The 21,749-nt window shown below is 38.0% G+C and overlaps 1 protein-coding gene across 2 annotated transcripts in view; it reads left to right on the top strand.

Annotated features, from left to right (window-relative positions):
• The window catches only part of VPS13D (vacuolar protein sorting 13 homolog D), a 364,180-nt gene that overhangs the window by 198,070 nt on the left and 144,361 nt on the right, over nt 1-21,749 (top strand). For both annotated transcript variants that reach the window (XM_044667757.1, XM_044667758.1), the window contains exons 63-64: nt 4,369-4,503; nt 5,711-5,878. In XM_044667757.1, coding sequence (XP_044523692.1) covers nt 4,369-4,503; nt 5,711-5,878 — 303 coding nt within the window. The remainder of the gene's footprint in view (nt 1-4,368; nt 4,504-5,710; nt 5,879-21,749) is intronic.

The raw sequence follows: 21,749 nt of genomic DNA on the forward strand, positions 1-21,749 counted from the left end.
TGAAGAACTCACAAAGCACCTTCACATATGGACACATTAATCTGTGAATTAAGAAAGATAAATTACTATAGTTTCCATTTCACAGATGGAAAAACTGAGATCTGGGGAGGTTAGGGAACTTACTTAGTTCCCACAATTAGGTCATGGCATAGTTACTCCTGGAACCTAAAGTTAAGTTAGTACTTTCTGTCAATTTATTCTATTATTGAAAAGCCCAAAGGAGGCCAAGACTCTTTAAAGGCTTTCACAGATATTGAAAATGGAAGGTGTTTCCCAACTTATAAAAGCTTATAACAGACCTCTCTCCATTCTGAGGAGTTACAAAAGAAGAGATTTAATTGAGCAATGTAGTTTGGAAGAAAATCTAGTTTTAAATAGTTAGTGAGAAGGGGGGTAAGGGGAAATTTTAAACAAAGACACTATTTAAAAAGCTCAGAAGCGTCTTCTCAAAGGCTTGAAATAATTTGTTGGAAAATTTCAGACCCTTAACTTTTTTTTTCTTCCCTTCCCTAAATAAAAACCAGATTTTTCACAAAAAAAGTTCCAGCATTGTTAATTGTATTTCAGAGGGAGCAAGAGAGGGAAATATCCTTGCAGTTTTAAACACTCTCCCAAGAGGGAAATGGGCAAATACCCCATTTCACATAAACAGTCACTATGTACCATAAATAAACCTTTAAAGAATGAATTCCAGACAGTTTTGTTTAGCACAGAATAAACTAAGAAAGGAAAGGAGCTGGCCTAACTCATGATCTCAAATCCTATGGCATATGGACAGGTATTTCTCCTCCTAACTATAAAGCATTCATTTCTGGGGAGGTAGGAGGTAGACAGTTTCTTACTTTTATTAGGAAACTATATGCACAGAGCTGCTTTTTCTTAACATCCAGCATTTTATAACAGGAAACCGCCTGCTACTTGTTTAAATAAGCATCAGGTTTGTAAACTACTGTGTTTGATTAGTCATTGGTTACTGCATAAAAAGGCCCTTTTTAGCCATTCTGTCCCCATCATTCATGTACTTGAATTGACCAGGGATGCAATTGGAGTGACCTGTAGGTGGCAGAATACTTCATATCAGAGAGATGCATCCCAGCATCTTGAAATGTGTGACCCAATATCTGTGGAGTGGGGAGAAGACCACAGTGGCAGATTATGCCTTGGCCAAAGAATCTTGATTGGTTAATAAACAGTGAGCACGTTTTGATGGTCCAAGAATTTTTACAGTATCATAGAAATTCTGGAGTGTTTGTGTACATCTTTGCTGTGTATATTTCCTCTTCCAGTATTTGGTTTGGGGAAATCACAGTAAAAAAAACTTTCATGTTTGGCCTATTGTTCCTTATCTCACTTCCTGACCTGTGATAAAAACAATTCTCTTTGAATCAGAGTAGAAAATAGAATTGGATTTGCTTATAGACCTCTCTTCTAGTTGATTTATTATATAACCTTGAACAGGAAAATTAAGCCTCATGTTCTTTCATTGCAAAATGAGTTAAATCACACCTCTTCCCTGCCCACATCTTCAATTGGTATTGTTAAATGTGATCATGTGTGAAGATCTTTTAACTTCTACGGAAGAAATGTGTTCTGTAAATTAAGATGGCAGAGTGACAAAATTACTAGTTGTGTCCATGGTGCATAGAGTCAAATAAATGGCAGAAGACAAAGTGCCACTCCGATTATTAATGGAGACGATTCCATGTGCCTCCTAACTGCTCCGGAATCAGTGTGTAGAGAGTTACCAGCAGAGTTCGTTCTCCTTCCCCTTCTCCTATTATTCTGTTCAGGGTATCATCAACCTTGTGGTTCCCCAGAGCCATCCATAGCTGCTCACTCTACGTCACCCCTCATAACCAGGTACACATCTTGTTGATTCTGTCTTCAGATCTTGAGTCTTACCCTTTTGTCTCATTCACGCAGGCACTTCTTGAATTCATGTCCTGGTCACCTCTTATGAGGATATTGTAAGAGCCTCCTCACTAGTCTCTGTCCCTCAAGTTTTTCCCTTTTCCAATCCATCTTCAACATAGTCTTTAAAGTGATAGTCTTGAGGTGTAGGACTAATTATGATTCTTCCCTACTCAAGAAACTAGAGTGGCTCCCTCTAGGATCAAATGTAAAACTCCTCTGTGTGATCTGGAAAGTCATCACAAACTGATTCCAGCCTATCTTTGCATATTCATTATATACTAGTAAGTACCCTTCGCCATTTTGTGTTCCAGCCTCACTTGTGACATCTCCCATTGCATAGGCTGCTATTCATGCTTGAGATACAGTCTCCTCACCTCCCCAGCTTCCTTTCAAGCTCAGTCGAGGCACCAGGAGACACTTGACTGATTCCCCAGATCTTCAGGCCTCCCTTCCAAAATTAACTTTATTTACTTAATATTAGTATATATATTATTTCCTTCAATATAATGTAAGCTCCTTGTTTCTTTTTTTTTTTTTTTTTTTTTTGTCTGTCTCTACTGCTTGGCAAAGTATCTAGTACAGAGGAAGTAGTGTGTGTGTGTGTGTGTTTGTGTGTGTGTGTGTTTAAATCCGTACCTTCTTGTCTTAGAATTGATACTAAGTATCACTTCTAAAGCAGAAGAGCAGTAATAGCTAGGCAGTTGGGGTTAAGTGACTTGCCCAGGATCACACAACTAGTTAGTATCTTAGGCAAGTTTTGAAATGCAGGACCTCCCATCTGCTGGATTGGCTCTCTATTCACTGAGCCACCTGGCTGCCCGAATATATTATTTTTGCTTGTTTAAAGAAAAATTCTGCTCCTCTAGTATATTTTTAGAACGAGTTTGTATGGAGCACTGGATCTGAGAATATGGGGTGGTTGACTGTTTTCCTGGGTTTTTGTAGCCAAGAAGTGGCAGAGGGCTTCCAAAGAACGGTCAAACTGTAGACTGCTACTCATTTCTGGTGATTAATTTGGACACAAATGGTGATTTCATAAGGGATCTAAAAAGAATTTCTAAAGATTTCACAGTCTTAAACAATAAACTGAAGACCTTGGATCTTATTGGGGAATAACAGGCACTAAATGTTGCCTAAGTAATCAGGTACCAAATATTGGTTGGTTTTACTTAACTCTTTTTATGACAAGGGAGGATTCTTTTGGAGAAAGTTGTCATTAGGAAATGTCCATGATGTTAAAAAAAAAAAAAAAAGTAAGAGGCATTTCTAAATCTAAAAAGTGTAAAATAATAGGTAGCCTCTATGACCTCATTGTTTTCAGGGAACACAAAGAAAGGCTTAAAATCACCCAAAAGAGAGAGAGAGTTTTCCTAAATGGAGGTTTGAAGGTACAAAGAGAGGAAACAAAAGGTGGAGTTAAAAAACATGTCTTCTGTACATACATAAAACCTTGTGACCAGCTTGTGCAGAGGACATATGGACACTGGAAGGCAGGGATGCATAAATAAGGGTAAATTTTAAACTGTGACATGGTTCTGTAAGAATACTGTCAGGGCAAGCTAAATTGGGGAGATAACTTAAGGCCAAAAATCAAAAGGCTTTGTCTTATTTTTTAGCTACATGGTGAATAGAAGATAATCTTGCTAAAAATTGGAGCTTTCTAGAACTTCTATAGTAGCAGAGAACCAGAAACAAAGTAGTTACTCATTAATTTTGGATCTGACTAAATAAGTTGTGGTACATGAATGTAATGAGTATTATTACTGCATGAGAAAGATGAACATGCAGAATATATAGAGGCTTAGAAAACTCTTTATGAGCAAATAGTGTTGAATGGAACCAGAAAAACAACACACAATTACTGCAACAATATAAGTGGAAAGAGCAGCAGCAATTAAAGAATAAATAAAAACTGAATACCATGACATTAGAGTAATCAGGCATGGCCCAATTAAAAGGTGTTTATTTGGTATGGGATGCTTCATCATACGATATTTGGCATGGTGGGCATATTGGTTTTGCTGAACTGCTTTTTCCCCCTCTTTTAAAATTCATTGTTCTGAGAGATGGTTTCTATAAAAGATGGCATTCTTGAAGAAGTGGAAGAGAAAGAAGTATTGGGAAAAGAAGGTGATACAAAAGCAAAAGATATCAATAGAAATTTAAACAAAAACAATTAGAGTGATCTCATAGTGCAGTAGTCTACTCTAGTGAATTCCTCTTGTCTAGAGATCTTCAGGCAAAGACTTAATAACCCCTTCCTGGTGTGTTATAAAGAGAATTCTTCTTTTGGGATGGATTAAGGTGATCACTGAGGTCCCTTCTAACTCTGAAATTCTGTGATTCTTTTTATCATTGATTTAATATGGTATGTGACCTCCCTGAAAGCCATAATTGAAGTATTACAAAAATCAGGGCTATGGATGAAACAAGTAATTTCTTGTTTTTAATCAGGCCTTAAAAAGCACCTTGGGATTTCCACTTATCCGATTTGAAGATGCCGTAATCAACTTGGACCCATTTACCAGAGTTCACCCTTATGAGACAAAAGAGTTTATCATTAATGATGTCCTCAAACACTTCCAAGAAGTAAGTACTGATTATATGAAATATATTTGTATGTTAATGGTTTGGAGATTCTTTATTACCAAAGCAATAGAGTAGAAACCTGTTATAGCTTATAATCATATTCTTTCTGGCATTATTGATATGCTACACATCAAATTGTGCTTTTTGAAGAATAATGGGATGGCTTTCTTGGCCCCTGATACCAACATTATAAGTGGCTTCCACTCTACTAGTTCTAAGTGTTGATGGTTTCCCTAGGATTTGAAAGGTGGCATCAAAGGTAGTGGGCGTTTCTTCTGTATTAGTTATAGGCCCACATTTATGTTGTATCCCTTTGCCTGGGAGAGAAGGAGAGAAGGCCTTTGGATGTTTGAAGGAAAATAGACAAACTTCCATCCCCCCCATCTCCAAGATCTTTGCTCAAGATTAGAAGTTAGTTTAAAAATCAGCACTATGAAAGCTAAAATGTACATTTTCTCTTTCATGTTTATTATCTAGTCTAAAAAGAACAAATATGCCATAGGGCCTCAGTAATCATATAGTCAAGATAATGTCAAACTTGTCAACTACCACAGTCAAAAGATAGCCGATCATTGGCCTTTTGTAGTACATTTACTTTTTTCTCCTTTTTCTTTTTAATGTATCTTGTCTAGTTGGTAATATTTCCCTTCAGCTATAGGGGGAGCTACAAACCAAATATCAGCAGAGAACTATAGCTGGCAGGGGGTGGGTGGGTGGGAATGTGAAATTCAAGTCCTGTAGAGTTAGGAGTAAGACAGAGCCTAAAATGGAGGTGAGTTTTGTTACTTTGAGCCACCAGTTGTGTAGGATGAGTACTCTCTATCTGCCTACCTTTTTTCTTCTTCTGTAAATACTGCTGATTTACCCATGGAAAATGGGGACACATGTAGTACAAACATGCAATTATATGCATGCTTACCATGTTCTTTGGGCCCATGTGCAAGCTGATTTTGTTCTAATAAATTGTTTTAAAGAATAATTCTAAATTGTCTCTCTGCTAAAAAGTACATTTGGAAAATGAGGAAGGGGGCTAGTTAACATAGAAACCATGAAAGGAGAAGTTCCCCTTATACTTGAAGATATGTTTATATTGTGGTTAACAAAGAATAAGAAGATAATTCTGTATTTCTGACATTTTAGTTTGGGAACACTGGGCTTAGTAAATTTAAACAGAAGCTGATCACATTTCTCTGTTATTATTTCAAAGGAACTCCTTAGTCAAGCTGCTCGAATACTAGGGTCAGTTGATTTCCTTGGCAATCCTATGGGGCTTCTGAATGATGTATCTGAAGGTGTTACTGGATTAATAAAATATGGAAATGTTGGGGGCCTTATCCGAAATGTCACACATGGGGTATCAAACTCAGCTGCCAAGGTAAGAAAGCACAAGTGAAATACCATTATAATAAACCTCTTGAGCCTACATTATTTGATTGTACTATGCTTTTGTTGTAGTGAATAATTGGTAGTTAAAATTACTTTTACAATAAGCAGTAGAACTTCTGAACATTAGAACTGATATACAGTTTATATTGAATGATACCATTCATAAGCCTTTTCTAAACTAAACTTTATAAACTCCTAGGTGTTTTGTGATGATGCCTTCTTTAGAGAGGATAAAGTTATGGTGGTTATGATTTTGGGGGGCTGGAATTGGATATTCGAGGCAAAGGTGGGAGAGAGTTAATGAGGAATAATTGTTTTTTGATAACAGAAAAACTATGGAAAACTCAACTCCCCTCTAATTTAAATCCAAACAGTAATTAGGTACCTTTTTTTCTAAAGAGTCTGTTACTTGTCAGGGACCCAAGAAAACATTTGTAGTACCATGTTATTCATTATAGGGAATTTGTTATAAAATTCAACACAATGTGGTTTCTTGGGCCATCCACAAATTAGTGTGGTCTTATGAAATTCTTTATAATATTACAAAAATATATAATATATACCCATATACTGTTGCTTCACTTAAATCATCACACGATAACCTAAGGCTGATTTATCCTCAAGGCGGTATGCAGACCAGCAGGCCAGTTGCTATAATGTATTATAATATAATATAAATATATAAATTATAATATATAAATTAAAAAGACTGAATTTAAAGGAGCCTAGTTCAAAATCTGGTTCTACCATTTTCTGCTTAAATGACATTGACCAAATTACTTGTTAGTCTGTCATTTCCTTATCTTCAAAATTAAGGGACTGAAATAGTTGATTTCTAAGGTTTCTTCGGTATCTAAATCTCTGACCCTCTTTTCCTATGATTTATAGATTCCAAGGCAGGGACTTAGTCTGTTATTTAAAGGGACTACCATAAAGCTTGAGGAGAGGATTGGGGGAAGATACTTTAGAGTTGTGTATGGCCAACAGGCTATAGTTGGAAAGCAGGAGGAACAGGGCACTTTGGAGAACATAAGCCTGTGGAGACCAAACTCATTTGCATAGTTTTATGATACCATGATTACTTGGATCTAGCTACTTTTTCATCGTTGGTAGAGTGGGGCAAGGGACAGGGAAGAACATCCTTTTCATCTTCAGAGAGAGACTAAAAGATAGAGACAGGAGAGAACAAATGAATTTCTTAAAACTAGACAAGGGCTAACAACTCAAATTAATATATAATATCTCCTTAGATTAATTTTCACATTACTACTGAACCTTAGTCCTTGGGACAGACTTTGGTGTAGGTATTATACAGATAAAAGATTGTTACCACATACAGTCATGGAATAGATTTCTTGATTCTGCTTTTTTCATCTCTGAACCATGCCATGGTCTGATACACTTAAACATTGTTTTAGATTTTTGATTTCAAGAAATAGTTATTTTACAATTTGAGCTAATGTAGGGAAGTTCATGGTCTCATGGTTCCTTCCTTAGGAAAAATGCTTTGGGTAGGTCTTGGTTTCCCTTCCATTGTGCAATGTGACTCAGTCCACCTTGTTTGTACCTAGCTAGGTAGTGAATCCATCACATTGTATTGTGAGGACTGGAGGAGATGTGTATGTGAAAACACCATAAAAAGACAAAGTGCTCTCCAGTTCTAGGACATTTACCTTTTGTTTATCCTTATTGTAAAGTTGGAAGGAGAAAAACCTGTACTTTGACTTCTTTTTGCATCATTGTTCAATATCTAGGGGTACTAAGAGACCATTGATTGTCTATAAAGTAAAAATCTAATCAGTTCTCATTGCTTATCCCCCCAACACTCGGTTCACAGTGGGACAGAGTCTGGAATGCTGAGAAGATTGATTTCAAATCAGATTCTGAAAGTTCCTTTGGATGTTTTTGGTTAGCAGTATAGTGCCTATGAACCTGCCTAAGAGAGTTTGATGGGAGACTCCTTATACTTGGGTTTCTTACATGTGCCATAATGTAGTCTCCCCTGACAGCACGTTTCTATAAAAATATCATTAATCTCATTCTTTCCTTCCTAGTGCAAACTGATTTGTAGTGTTATTGGCATATTTGTCTTTGATCTTGGTTTAGAGATGGGGTAGGGATGTGGCTTGATTCATGAAAATTGTCATATTTTCCTGAGAACAATATCAAGGCACGGGTAACAGTGATATTATATTTAATTGGCAATCATACTTGTTTTTCTAACAAATGTATAATTTGGCATTTATATTTTAGTTTATTGCTACAAAATATTTCACCAGTCAGGGCCTAGGTTCTTCAGAAATGCCTAGGTTTTCTGTGCATAGAGTCCCCTGCTTGGAATTTACTCCTTCATGTGGTCAATGCCTGGACCTAGAGTGTGGTGGTCTTTGGGGCACACAGAAAAGCCAGTTTACTTTTTTTTCAACATGTGGTTTAAACCTTTTTTTTATTTGATCATTTTGCCTTTGATTAAAACATTGAGATCATAAGCTTAGCTGCTTTGGGGAATTGAGATGATTATATCTTGGTACAAAAGGAACTAGATGTGTTATAAAAAAAATCAGCCAGGAAGTATTCAAAATGAGAAAGCAAGCAAAATTGCAATTACCACTTAACATGGAAAAGGGTAGCTTCAGAGCTGGGCCTGTTGACTAAACACAAGTTTAGAGCCATCTATGATTATGCATGTGGTGGGCCAAAGGGTCTAAATTTCCTTGTTGTTTTGTGGGCTAGAGTCAGACCTTTAATGTTGCTCTTGGGTAGTTTTTTGTTTGCTTTTTTGTGCACACAAAGGGAGTTTAAGGAAGTGCAAATGACCACAATAATCAAATACTGGCTATGGGAAATATTCCACTAAAGAGGGACTGAATGCTAGTGATTAAAGAAATAAATCAGAGTCAGATAGAAGGACTCAGGGAGTCAGAAAATCATATAATGTTGAACCTTAAGGGATCATCTCTAATGTCCATCCAGCTCCCAAGGTATGGTTTAGTGCAGTGATCCTCAAAATGTGTTCTAGAGATCTCTGGAAGTGCCCAAGACCTTGATAGAAATCTGCAAGGTCAAAACTGTTTTCATAATTATACAAAAATACTTTACCTGGGGCAGCTGAATGGCTCAGTGGATTGAGAGCCAGGCCTAGAGACAGGAGGTCCTGGGTTCAAATCTTGCTTCAGACACCTCCTATCTGTGTGACCCTGGGCAAGTCACTTGACCCCCATTGCCTAGCCCTTACCTATTTTCTGCCTTGGAACCAATATATAGTATTGATTCTAATGTGGAAGGTAAGTTTCTTTTAAAAAAAATTGTTAAATTAAATACTTTAAATTCCAATATAGTAAATATTGATAGATATAATCTATATAAACAAAATGCCTTGGAATCTACACTAACTTTTAAGTGTATAAAGGGATTATGAATCTGAAAATTTAAGAGAACTGCTGTAAGATGCTATCACATATGAACTATCACTTTGCTTCAGTTGAGGGAGTTTTCCACATCAGTAAAATCACAGATCTGAACAAGGAGAGAGGGATGGAAGATCTAGGGTGACCTCCTTATTCTTTTTTTTTTTTTTTATACCCAAGGAAACTGAGGTCCAGAGAGGGGAAACTGTGCCTGAGCCCACCCAGCTAGAGATGGACAGAACCAACATAGGGATCAAAGGCTTCCATTTAGACCTTAGGCTGCTTGTCAGTGTCAGCTCCATTTCACCTGGCCTAGAAGGCAAGATTTTCCAGAGTCTGGAACAAAGTCAGGAGTTTGAATACAGCCTTTCTCATTTATTGACAATATGCCTTCAATTTCATTAGTCTCAGTTTCATCATCTGTCAAAGGGGATGAGAATGAGGACAATGGTGACTACCATTGACATTTAGGGAGAATGCCAAACTCTGACTCAGGAAGATGTGACCTGAGGCATTGGGCCTCTCCCTGGACTTTAAGTGTACCCCAAGGCTTTCTCCTGAGACCTTTACTCTCTCTTTGCTTTTGGTCACCTCATTAGCACCCACAGGATCAATTGTCATCTCTATGTGAATGACTTCCATATGTGTATATGTATGTGTGTGAGCATATATATGTACATTATATGTATATGTGAATATGTATATCAGTTAGTAAATCAGTAATCATTTATTAAGTTCCTACTACATGCCAAGCATTGTTCTAATTTATGGGGGGAATAAAAAGAAGGAAAAGACCATTACTCTGAAACAAATATATACAAAGCAAGCTAATAAATAGGAACTAGGAACTGGGAAATAAATAGGAAATAATTAAGAGGGGCTAGGGATGGCTTCCAGTAAAAGATGAGATTTTAGGTGGAACTTAAGGGAAGCCAGAGAGGTCAGTAGGTGGAATAGAAGAGAGAGTATTCCAGACATGGGAGACAGCCAGAGAAAAATGTCCAGTGACAAGAAATGGAGGGTCTTTTTTAGAATACAGCCAGTAGACCAGTATTCCTGGATTAGATAACAATGGGAATAAGGTGTAATAAGACAGGAAAGATAGTAGGAAGCTAGGTTTTGAAGAGCTTTGAATGCCAAGTAGAGCATTTTTTTTATTTGTTCTTGGAGGCAGTAGAGAGCCACTGGAATTTTTTGAGTAGGACTGTGATATAGTTAGACCTGCTCTTTAGGAAAATCACTGGTGGTAGAGGGTGGTAGAGACTGGAGGCAGGCAGACCCATCAAACAGGTTATTGCAATAAGTGGTCAGCACCAGAGTGATGGCAGGGTCAAAGGAGAAGAGGGTGGCATATATAAGAGGTATTGCAGTTGATAGGCCTTGGCATCAGTTTGGATATGGGGGGTGAGAGAGAGGGAGGATTCCAGGTAGAATCCTAGGGTTGCAAAGCTGAAGGCCTGGGATAATGATGTTGCCTTGTACAGGAGAGGGATGGTAATAGGAGTGGGATGATTTATGGGGAAGAGAATGAGTTCTGTTTTGATTGTTGAGTTTAAGATGTCTACTGGACATGCAGTTTGGGATGTCTGAAAGGCAGTTGGAGATGTGAGCCTGGAGATAGAGGTTAGGTCTGGATAATTAGATTTGAGAATCATTAGCACAGAGATGATAATTAAATACATGGGAGCTGACGAGATCACCAAGTGAAATAGTACAGAGGGCGAAGAGGGCCAGGAAATATGAACATGAACTGGAGGAGGATCTAGCAAAGGAGACAGAGAAAGAGAAGTGAAAGAGATTGGTGTCCTGAAAATTTAGAGAGAAGAGAGTATCAAGGAGGAGAGAGTGATTAGCAGTGTCAAAGTCTGTACAGAGGTCAAGGAGAATGAGAATTGGGGAAAGACCAATAAATAGATGGATGTTTGTGTGTCTATTTCTATAATTTAGGGCTAGAAGGGACCATCTTGTTCAATCCCCTCATTTCAAAGGTGAGGAAGCTGAATGGAGAATATAGAGAAGTCAACGACTTCTCCAAAGTCACATAGATAGTTCCACAGGTAGGATTTGAACACAAGTCCTCTGACTCAAGAGTCAGTGCTCTTCCTCCTTAATGCTCCACTCATCTCTTCCTTAGGAAGCAAATAGCACTTTGTACTTTTTCAAAGTCCATTCATATTCATTATGTCATTTGATCCTCTCTCCAAACCTTTGAGGTGGTCAGGACCAGCCAGCATTTTCCCCCCATTTTATAGACGAAATAACCAAGATAGATGAATTGTCCGAGGGCATAAAATGCAAACTTGAGCCCAGATCTTCTGAGTCAGATTGTTAGAGCTGAAAGGGATTAAAAATCATCTCATTCCACCTTTCCTTTTACAAACAGGCAAACTAGGCCCCAAGAGTCCTAGTAACTTGTCCCAGGTGATACCCAGCTTGTGCATGACAGAGCCAGGAGCTAAGTCTTGTGATTCCAAAGTTCTTCCTACTCCTGGCACCATGCTGCCTCCAAACCCAGTGCTTCTTCTGGTACCACTGATTCTTAAACTGTTGAGCATAGACTTTAGGAGTTCTGCTGATTCTCATTTTTTTTTTTAAACAATTTTCACCTGGCTTTAGAATGTACTTTGGTAGTTTTTATTTTATTTATTTTTATTTATTTGTTTGTTTATTTTAAACCCTTACCTCCTTCCATCTTGGAGTCAATACTGTGTATTGGCTCCAAGGCAGAAGAGTGGTAAGGACTAGGCAATGGGGGTAAAGTGACTTGCCCAAGGTCACACAGCTGGGAAGTGCTGAGGCCAGATTTGAACCAAGGACCTCCCAACTCTAGGCCTGGCTCTCAAACCACTGAGCTACCCAGCTGCCTGTTTGGCAGCTTTTAGAAAAATAGCCTGGAGCCATGTTCAAATTTGTTAGTCTAGAAAGAGTGGAATTCAGATTGGTCAGATGGTTCAATAGAAATCACAGTCAGTTCATTTGATTATTTTTCTTCCCAGTTCCAGTAGTCCCTCTATGGAGAGGTATGTTGAGGTGTCACTCCCCTCCCAAAAGAACTTTCTTTTAGCCTTGTACAGCTCAGCACCAAAGCAGGGGTAGGTTGACAGCCTAGTCCATGCCCAATGGATCCTCTGTACTCTGTGCCTAGTTTTTCATAGCCGATACTCTCTTGTGTGGAATTGGCTAAGTTTCTAATTCTCCTCATATTACCTTGTTTGTTGGACCATCTGCCCTTTTAAGATCACGTTTGTTTTAAAGACGATGTATTTATAAGGCTTAAATAGAAATAAATGTACCCTGTTTATTTAAGGCAAAAGTTTTATCTTTCTTTAAAAGAACAACCTAAGGGAGTGCTTGCATGAATTCTGAAGGGGAAAAAGGCAATTTATGAGTTGTGTCTGTTTTTGTCATTTTATGACTGCTCCATTTTATAGTTTGGCTGATTATCCCCATAATAGCTTTTCCATGTATCTGTGAGTTAGTCTAGGTAAATGCCGTCTTTCAAATGCAGAGGTTGCAGCATATTTGAGTTGGCACCAGGCTTTAGGTTAAATAAAGTTCACTTCAGATAATTTTGTAGTTTATATCCCTTGGAGACTCCAGGTTTTGTATTTTAAAAAGTGCTTTGATCCTAAATATAGGTACCTGAGGGAATTCCACTCTGTCCACATGGAGGCTCCTTCAGTTGCCATATGTAAAGAAATGAGTCAAATTCTTGGCATTAGAATATTCTCTTGTTCTGCTTTCCTCTTAGACCTGATAACCTTTAAATCTTAAAGTAACAGTCAGCCTTTCACTGAGGTGCTTTGCTTAGAAACAAATGTTCAATGTTGGGCATCTTGTCAAAGGCCTAAGCAGATCATGGTTATCTGTGGGAATAGTGAAGAGGTAACATGTATCAGTGAAAGTTCCACAACCTCCTTTTAAGTTCTTAGTTGCTCACAAGTAGACAGATGAACTCTGGGCTAAGCACTAACTGCATTCTCAACTTTTGAAGAAGATACTTATGAAGCAAGAAAATAGTAAGAAGACAAATAGCAAAAGAAAAACAAAAAACGAAATTATAGCAAGAAGACACATCTAGAATTTGAGGCCTAAGCGCTTGTCTCTCTAAATGGGTGGAAATAATTCTCATGATGCCAGGTGCCCAGTTTTTAAGGAGAATTTCTTAGAGCAGGGGTCGGCAACGTATGGCTCTCAAGCCCTATCTGGCTCTTTTGAGGGCCAGATATGGCTCTTTCTGCAGGAGCCATAAAGTCCATTTTTTTTTCAGGCGCTGTTACAGGAGCGCACTGTGAGCACTGTACGGCTCTCACGAAATTACATTTTAAAAAACGTGGCTTTTATGGCTCTCACAGCCAAAAAGGTTACCGACCCCTGCCCTAGAGCAACAAGTTGACTTTATATAGATGCATTACAGTGAAATCAAGGAACTCCCAAATTTATAGTCAGAGAACTTCAGTTCAGAACCTGGCTTTTCCCTGTACCAGTTGTATGATCTTAGGTAAGTCTTGTAGTCTTCCTGCTCTCCATTTGCCACCTACTCCAATGCTTGCTCTTTGTAAAGAGTTGGATTAGATAATTTCTAATTCCTCTTCTTGCTCTCGATCCTGTTCTGGTTACAAGCAAACAAAAAAAGGGGAAAAAAAAGACTAGTTAAGGGCTCCCCTTAGTCCATGCTTTAAGTGTGATTTCAGCAGATGGAAGAAGCCAGTATTTTCACGTTAGTCATGTGCCCTGCACAGCCTCTCTGACTTGTGAATGTGCCAGGACTTCAAACTTGTCATGTGATCTCTATGGCCAAGGTCTTTCTTCTTTGTAAGTAGGAGCCACCTAAGCTTGCTTACTCCACTATGACCTTTGAAAAGCCAGAGTCACTTCTGATTGGAGTAGGACACTAGCAGTTGATTTCTTTTTCTTTTTCAAAACAGTTAAATTTATTGATATCTTTTGTTTTTCCATCACCTACATTTCCAAATATATCCTTTCTCTTCCCTCAACTCCACTCAGTAAGTCATTTCTTGTATCAAGGAAGAAAAAGGAAAAAAAAAAGCAGTTCAGCAAAACTAACACATCAGCTTAGTCTGATGGCATATGCCATGTTCTAAGCCCATAGTTCCCACCTCTACAAAGAAGAGAGAAAAGTGCATTTTTTTCAACTTCAGAGGTTGATTTTTTTATATCAGGCTTAAAATTAGGAACAGAATTTTACATAGAGCCTTTCTTTGCTGGAGGCCTTTACGGCCAGTTGTAAAGAGTCCCATACCCATTAGCTGCTTATAGTTTCCAGCTGAAATTTCTAATTTTTCTGGAGTAATTTGTACCTGGGAATCCACAATCTGATGCTATGGGGTTAAAATTATGAGAAAAGATTAGAGACTTAGTAGTTTCTTTTTTCTGAATACAAAATTGGAGAAAATTCAGAGGTATGACTAAATACAATAAATTGACTTTTCAGACTTGGGGGTGCACAAAAAGGAAGCTGTTAAAATACCAATATGATTAAACTTGTAGCATCCAGGATATCCCTTCTGCCCTGCCAAGATGTTACATGAAAGCTATATGCCATTTCACTGAAGCCTAGGTTGAGAAAATGATAATTCAGAACACACCCTTGATAGCCATCTTCCTCTAAAATGTATGCTAAATTGCAATTTCTTAAAGCTGTTTTCTGAACTTCACTACTTTAAGCATCTCCATGCAATCAAGATGCCATTAAAAATAATGCTATTTAGTTTTCAGCACAGAGCACAGCTGGGAGATACATTGATATGTTTTGTATATTAGCATAAAATCAAGGCAAAATCTTCACTTTTAGTAATTTGATGCCTGAAAATAAATCTTTAAATATACTTGAAACACCACCCATCCCTGAAGCTCATTCTCCTTAACCTTTTTCCTCTTTCCCTGATCTGACATCCCATGCAGCCTGTGAGATTTGTTCTCAGGATTTTTGAAAACTTTTTTTTTTGTTTTGTTCTCTGGGATCCTCTAGGTGAGTGTTTTTTTTGTTTTTTTTGTTTTTTGTAATACCAGTCCCTTCAATAAAAAATTAATATGGACAATTCAGATGGAGAATTGTAATAATTCTTTGTCTTGGGGAATTTTTGTTTAATTTTACTCCCTTGGCCCATTTTGTCATTTCTTCTCAGCATCCATGCAGGGTCACCAGAACTCTAGGCCTGGGGCTTAGTTAGGAGACCCAAAATGGATGTTGCCAAAGGGGATGGTTCACTGTTCAATTAGAAAAGGCTGGATCGGGGCAGCTGGGTAGCTCAGTGGGTTGAGTCAGGCCTAGAGACAAGAGGTCCTAGGTTTAAGTCTGGCCTCAGACACTTTCCAGCTGTGGGACCCTGGGCAAGTCACTTGACCCCCATTGCCCACCCTTACCACTCTTCCACCTAGGAGCCAATACACAGAAGTTAAGGGTTTAAAAAAAAGAAAATAAAGAAAAGGTTGTATGTTTTCTTGTAATATTTTTTCTTTTTTCCTAAATATACTCCTAAATAAAATACTTTAAAAAATAATATAAGCCCCCTTTACATTCTCAAAAATTACTCAAGAAAACCATTCCCCCAAAGAGCTTCTGTTTCTATGGGTTATGCTTATTGATATTTACTATACTAAAAACTAAAACAAATTAGTATTATTATGAAGATAATTTTGACCACACAGAACCCCTGATAGGTTTTCTGGGACATTCAGAGGTTCCCAGACCATACTTTGAGAACAGACTCTTCCTCAGAAGTATGTAGAGATGAGTAAGCAAGATGGAAGTAGGGTTTGAGTAAGTGAGTAGCAGGGGAGATGGGATATCAGTGCTAGTCCAGCTTAATAGGAACATGCTTCTCAGGAATCGAGGAATAGAAATAAGACTAGAAAAGTAAGTCGGAGTCAGGCTGTAGGGAACTTATACACTAATCTCAAGAGTCAATATTTGCATAGTGAAGAGAGCATTTCTTGGAGTCCAAAGATCTGGGCTCTAGTTCAACATCAAGGTACTGTGATCATGTTCTCTAATGATGAGCAAGTCATGGTAACCTTCTCAGAGCCTTAGTTTCCCCACTTATTTGTAAAATGAAGGAATTACAATAGATCAGAGGTGTCAAATATGCAGCCCAAACCAGATTGAAATGTAATTGGGAAATATTTAACAAAACAAATAAAATATAAGCCTTTGATAATATTATATTTTAAAACTAAGTCAATTTTGCAACCCTTATGGCAGTTTAGTGCCCTCCATTTCTATTTGAGTTTGATACCACTGCACTGGATGACCTCCTCCTTAGGCTTATTACACATTAATCCCCTTCATCTACTCTTTGTTATAGCCAAACTGGCCTTCTTGCTTTTCCTCACACATAATACTCCATGTCTCATGTCTATTCCTTTACACAACTTTTGTCCTCCGTTCTTGGATGCCTTCCCTCCCCTCCTCATGAACAACCCTTAGAATCCCTTGTTCCCTTCAGTGCTCAGCTATGAGGGCCATTTGTCACCTGAGGCCTTTTCTCCCAATTCACTTCCCTTTCTCCTCCAATTGCTCAGTGTCTTCTCTCTAAATTACCTTATAATTTGTTCATATGTGTGAAAGCTCCTTAAGAGCAGTGCCTGGCACACAGTAGTTGCTTAATAAAAGTGTCTTGATGGATTGGATTAGAGGCAAAGGGGAACCCATGGGAGGTTTTTGAACAGTGTCTTCCTAAGGTACTGCCATAACCTGTGCTAGAGGAAGATGATTCTGACAGCTGTGTAGAGAATAGATTATAGAGAGGAGACAGCAGAAGGAAGAGGATCAATTAAGAGGCTGTTAGAGTAGTTTACACAGGAGTTTAGAAGGATCTAAATGAGGGGTAGAGCCATGTGAATGGAAAGGAGATAACAGGCAGAAGAAATATTGTGGAGAGAAGGTAGAAAAAATTTGCCAGTTAAGAGTCGGATAACTTTGAGGTTAGGAACCAGAACGATGAAAAAGGTAAAGAAAACTTCAGCAAAAACTGGGAAGCCTAGAACAGGAACCTTTAAGGAAGAAGAGAGAAACATGATCAGTTCTCTTTATTATTCATTATATATTATCTCTAAAGTCTTTTTGATCCTAAGACTCTTGGAAAGTTCAAGATCTTTCAGACCTTGAAAGCTTACACTAGCAGGCTTACTGCTTATGTACAATTTGGACTATTCTGAATTTCCACTTCACACATAACAAATTAACAAAGAATGACAAAAGGGGCAAATAGTCAGAGTTGGATAGGCTATGGAAAGACAGGAATGTTAGCATACTATTGATAGAACAATGTATTAGTCAAATGATTCTGGAAATCATTTTGGAATTATTCAAAGAATATAACTCAAATATTCATACCCTTTGACCCAGAGATATCAATTTTTGTGGTAGTAAAGAACTTGAAACAAAGTTGATGCCCATATATTGGGAACATTGCTAAACAAATTGTGATACACAACTGCAATGAATGACTATATTACTATTGCACGCTAAGAAAAGATGCATATGAAGAGTCTAGAAAAGTATCAGAAAACTTACATGTATGGATCCAAAGCGAGGTAAGCAGAACCAAGAAAACAATAAGCACATTGCCTACAACAGTATAAATGGAAATTATTTTTAAAATGGAAAGCAAAATTTAAGATGACTAGAAGAATAGGTAGAGGCTAATTTGGAAAAAGCATTAAATGCCAAACAAGATATTATGTTTGATCCTGGAGATAAAAGGGAGCTACTGGAATGGGTGTGGGGGTAATATGGTCATACCTTCACTTTGGGAAAGATACTTTGGCAGATGAGTGGAGTGAGAAGAGACTTGAGGCAGGCAGACAACCAGAAGACTATTTCAGTAGTCTAGATGTGAGGTAATGAGGACTCACACCAGCTTATTGATTGTGTGAATGGACAGAAAGCAACTTATACTAGAGATGTTATGCAGATAGGAACAAAAAGACTTGGCAACAGATTGAATATGTGGGCTGAGTGCAGTTGATAAATTGAGGATGAAACCGAGATTGAGAGCCAGGATGACTAGGAAGACAGTGATGCCTTTGATAGTAATAGAGAAGTTGGGAAGAGTGGAAAGAGTGAAGAGAAAGACAATGTTTTGAACATGATGAGTTTGAGATATCTGTGGGATATTAAGGCAATTAGTGATATGAGGCTGGAGCTCCAGAAAGAGGTTAAGGCTGTATACATAGATTGCTTTCGCATAAAGGTCATACTTGTATCTGTGGGAGCCAATGTATAGGGCCCTGGACAGAGCCTTGGAGGCTATCCAGGGTCAGTTAACATGACCTGAATGAAGGTACAGCAAAGGAGACCAAGGGGTTGTCAGATGGAAAGAAGAGAATCAAGAAAGCAGTGCCCTGAAAAACCAAAGAGGAGAGAGTATCTAGGAGTCCTGAGTGATCAGCAATGTCAAAGGCTTCAAAAAGGTCAAAACGATGAAGATTGAGAAAAGGACCTTGGATATGGGTAGCTGAAAAGAGGCCAATTTAGCTTGATATTGAGAAAATCTGAACAGTTACATTCTGAACTGTCCAGTTCAAAGTGGGACAGGGCTGCCCTTGGAAGCTTTCCCTTCGCTAGTGGTCTTTAGTCAGAGGCTGGGCCAGCCATTTGTTGAGTGTGCCATGGGGGCAATTTCTTTGTTTTGTGGGTTGGTTTGACTAGCTCCTGAGGCCCTTCTAGTTGTCACGTTTTGATTTTGTTTTTATTACATCAGTTCCTCTATTTCTGTTCATGTGTTGTCTTCATTTGTAAGCTCCTGGAGGGTGGGGGTCATGTTCACTTGACTCTCCTGTGTATCAGCTAGTGTAGTATAGCTGATATTCCCTGAATAAGCCTTGTGCTTCCCTCTGTTCCTGTTCCTTTACTAACTCCACCATTTCCCCCTGCTCTCTTTCTCCCACCATGTTTCTACCTATTGATTTCATTACATGTTATCTTCTCCAGGAAGTCCCCTTGATTCCCTAGCCTAAGGACCGCCCCTCTCCCCCCCCATCAAGATGTCTAAAACACTTCTAGAGACCTTCGTGGGACTTATTTTATATTGTCTTGTTTTCTACTTCTTTGTTTACCTAACATCTCCTTTTTAAAACTTTTAAGCTCTTTTGCAAGCATGAGTATCTTTGAAACCATACCTAGCTTATAAGAATTAGTCAAATCTTTTGTCGAATGAGTAAATGCTGAATATTTTTGTACTATTGTATTATTTCATATATTGAAGTCTTATCTCCCCAGTAAGGTTGTAAGCTTCGATCATAGAATCATACAATTTTAGAGCCAGAAGGGGCCTTAGAATAAAAATTCTTATTTGCTTTTGATCTCTCCTCCACATAGCACCTAACACAATAGTAACTTGCCTCATTTAATTTAATTGAGAATGCAGTACATTAGGGAACCAACCTCACCCCAAAAAAACCCTGCTTAGTCTAGAGTAAACTCTGGGAAACAGTTAAAAAGAAATTTTCCTTTCCTTGTCATTAAAAAAAAAAAAATCTCAGAGCACAGCTCCTCACAAGTAATTTCTTGATAGGGTTGTCTTTTCTTTACCTAAATGAGCTTAAATGATATTTATGGGAAATGTCTGTTTCTTTTTTAAGAGGAAAATGTTTAAGTAAACATTTCCTGCAAGCTCTTAGATTTATACAATAGTGAGTTGCTTTGGAAGCAGTATGTTTTCCATGAAGGACAGAAATGAAGGTTAAGCAAAACTTTCTTCTAAAACACTCTCATTTCTAGTTTTATTGCTTTTGTACAGCTGTTTAGAGAGGATTTTGTGATCTCAAATTGTTTCTCTTTATATTAAGTCTGATAAGTTGGAAATGGAATAATAGAATTATCAGAAGAGAATAGTAGAATTACCATTTATTATGAAGAAGTTTCACCATTGTAAAGTTTGTTCAAACCTATTTTCATTTGATCCTGTGAGGTAGGAAAAAGAAGTATCATTTCTACTTAATAGTTCAGGAACCTGAAGAAAAGTGATTTGTGAAGAGTCTCCAAACAGAGCTGCAAGAAGGACTCAAGATTCCAGACTCTTCCTTCTGGACCAAGCCATGGTGCTTTCTTTTCCTTAAAATTTCAAAGCTCTTTCATGTATAAGAGAAAACAAAACCAATACAGACAAAATTAGAAGGAAAGCAACAAACTGAGAAAACATTTTTATAACAAAACTCTCTGACAAAGGTTTAATTTCCCAAATATATAAGAAACTAAGTCAAATTTACAAAAAATCAAGCCATTCCTCAATCAATAAATGGTCAAGGGACATAAATAGGCAGTTTTCACATGAAGAAATCAAAACTATCAATAAGCACATGAAAAAGTGTTCTAAATCTCTCCTGATTACAGAAGTGCAAATAAAAACAACTCTGAGGTGCCACCTCACACCTAGCAGTTTGGCTAATATGACAGCAAAGGAAAGTGATAAATGTTGGAAGGGATGTAGCAAAATTGGGACACTGATGCATTGCTGGTAGAGTTGTGAATTGGTCTAACCATTCTGGAAGGCAATTTGGAACTGTGTCCATAGGGCTTTAAAAGACTGCCTGCCTTTTGATCCAGCCATACCACTGTTGGGTTTGTACCCCAAAGAAATGAAAAGGAAAAAATACTTGTACAGAAATATTTATAGCTGTGCTCTTTGTGGTGGCAAAAAAATAGAAAATGGGGGGGGGGCATCCCTTGATTGAAGAATGACTGAAAAAATTGTGGTATCTGTTGGTGATGGAATATTATTGTGCTCAAAGGAATAATGAACTGGAGGAATTCCATGTGAATTGGAACTCCAGGAAATGATACAGAGTGAAAGGAGCAGATCCAGGAGAACCTTATATATAGAGACAGATACATTGTAGCACAATGTAATTGACTTTGCTACTAGCAGCAATGCAGTGATCCAGGACAATCCAGAGGAATTTATGAGAAAGAAAACTAGCCACATCCAGAGAAAGAACTGTGGGAGCAGAAACACAGAAGAAAAACACATGATCAATCATGTGGTTCAATGGGGATATGATTGGGGATGTAGACTCTAAATGATCCCTCTATTGCAATATGACTAATATGTAAATAGGTTTTGAACAATAATACATGTATAACTCAGTGGAATTGCTTGTCAGCTCCAGGGGGGTGGTGGGGGGTTGGGAGGGAAAGAACATGGATCATTTAACCATGGAAAAATATTCTAAATGAAATCATTCAATTACTTTAAAAAAAGAGTCCACCATTTACCTGCCAACTTGGAGACAGTAGGGCAAAGTGGTGAAAGCATTTCTCCAGCATTTGTGGCTTGTTGCTCTCTATGTCCTTTCCACAGTACTGGTAGACTTAGTGTTTCTAAAACTTTGTCAGCTCAGTTCCTCATAGCTTGACCTTCAGCTTGTTCATAGGCCATCCACGGCTGATTTCAGTGCCTGACTGATTTCATTATTTGAAGCCCTTTG

The sequence above is a fragment of the Gracilinanus agilis genome, chromosome 3 (assembly GCF_016433145.1).
Source record: "Gracilinanus agilis isolate LMUSP501 chromosome 3, AgileGrace, whole genome shotgun sequence".
Classification (NCBI taxonomy): Eukaryota; Metazoa; Chordata; class Mammalia; order Didelphimorphia; family Didelphidae; genus Gracilinanus; species Gracilinanus agilis.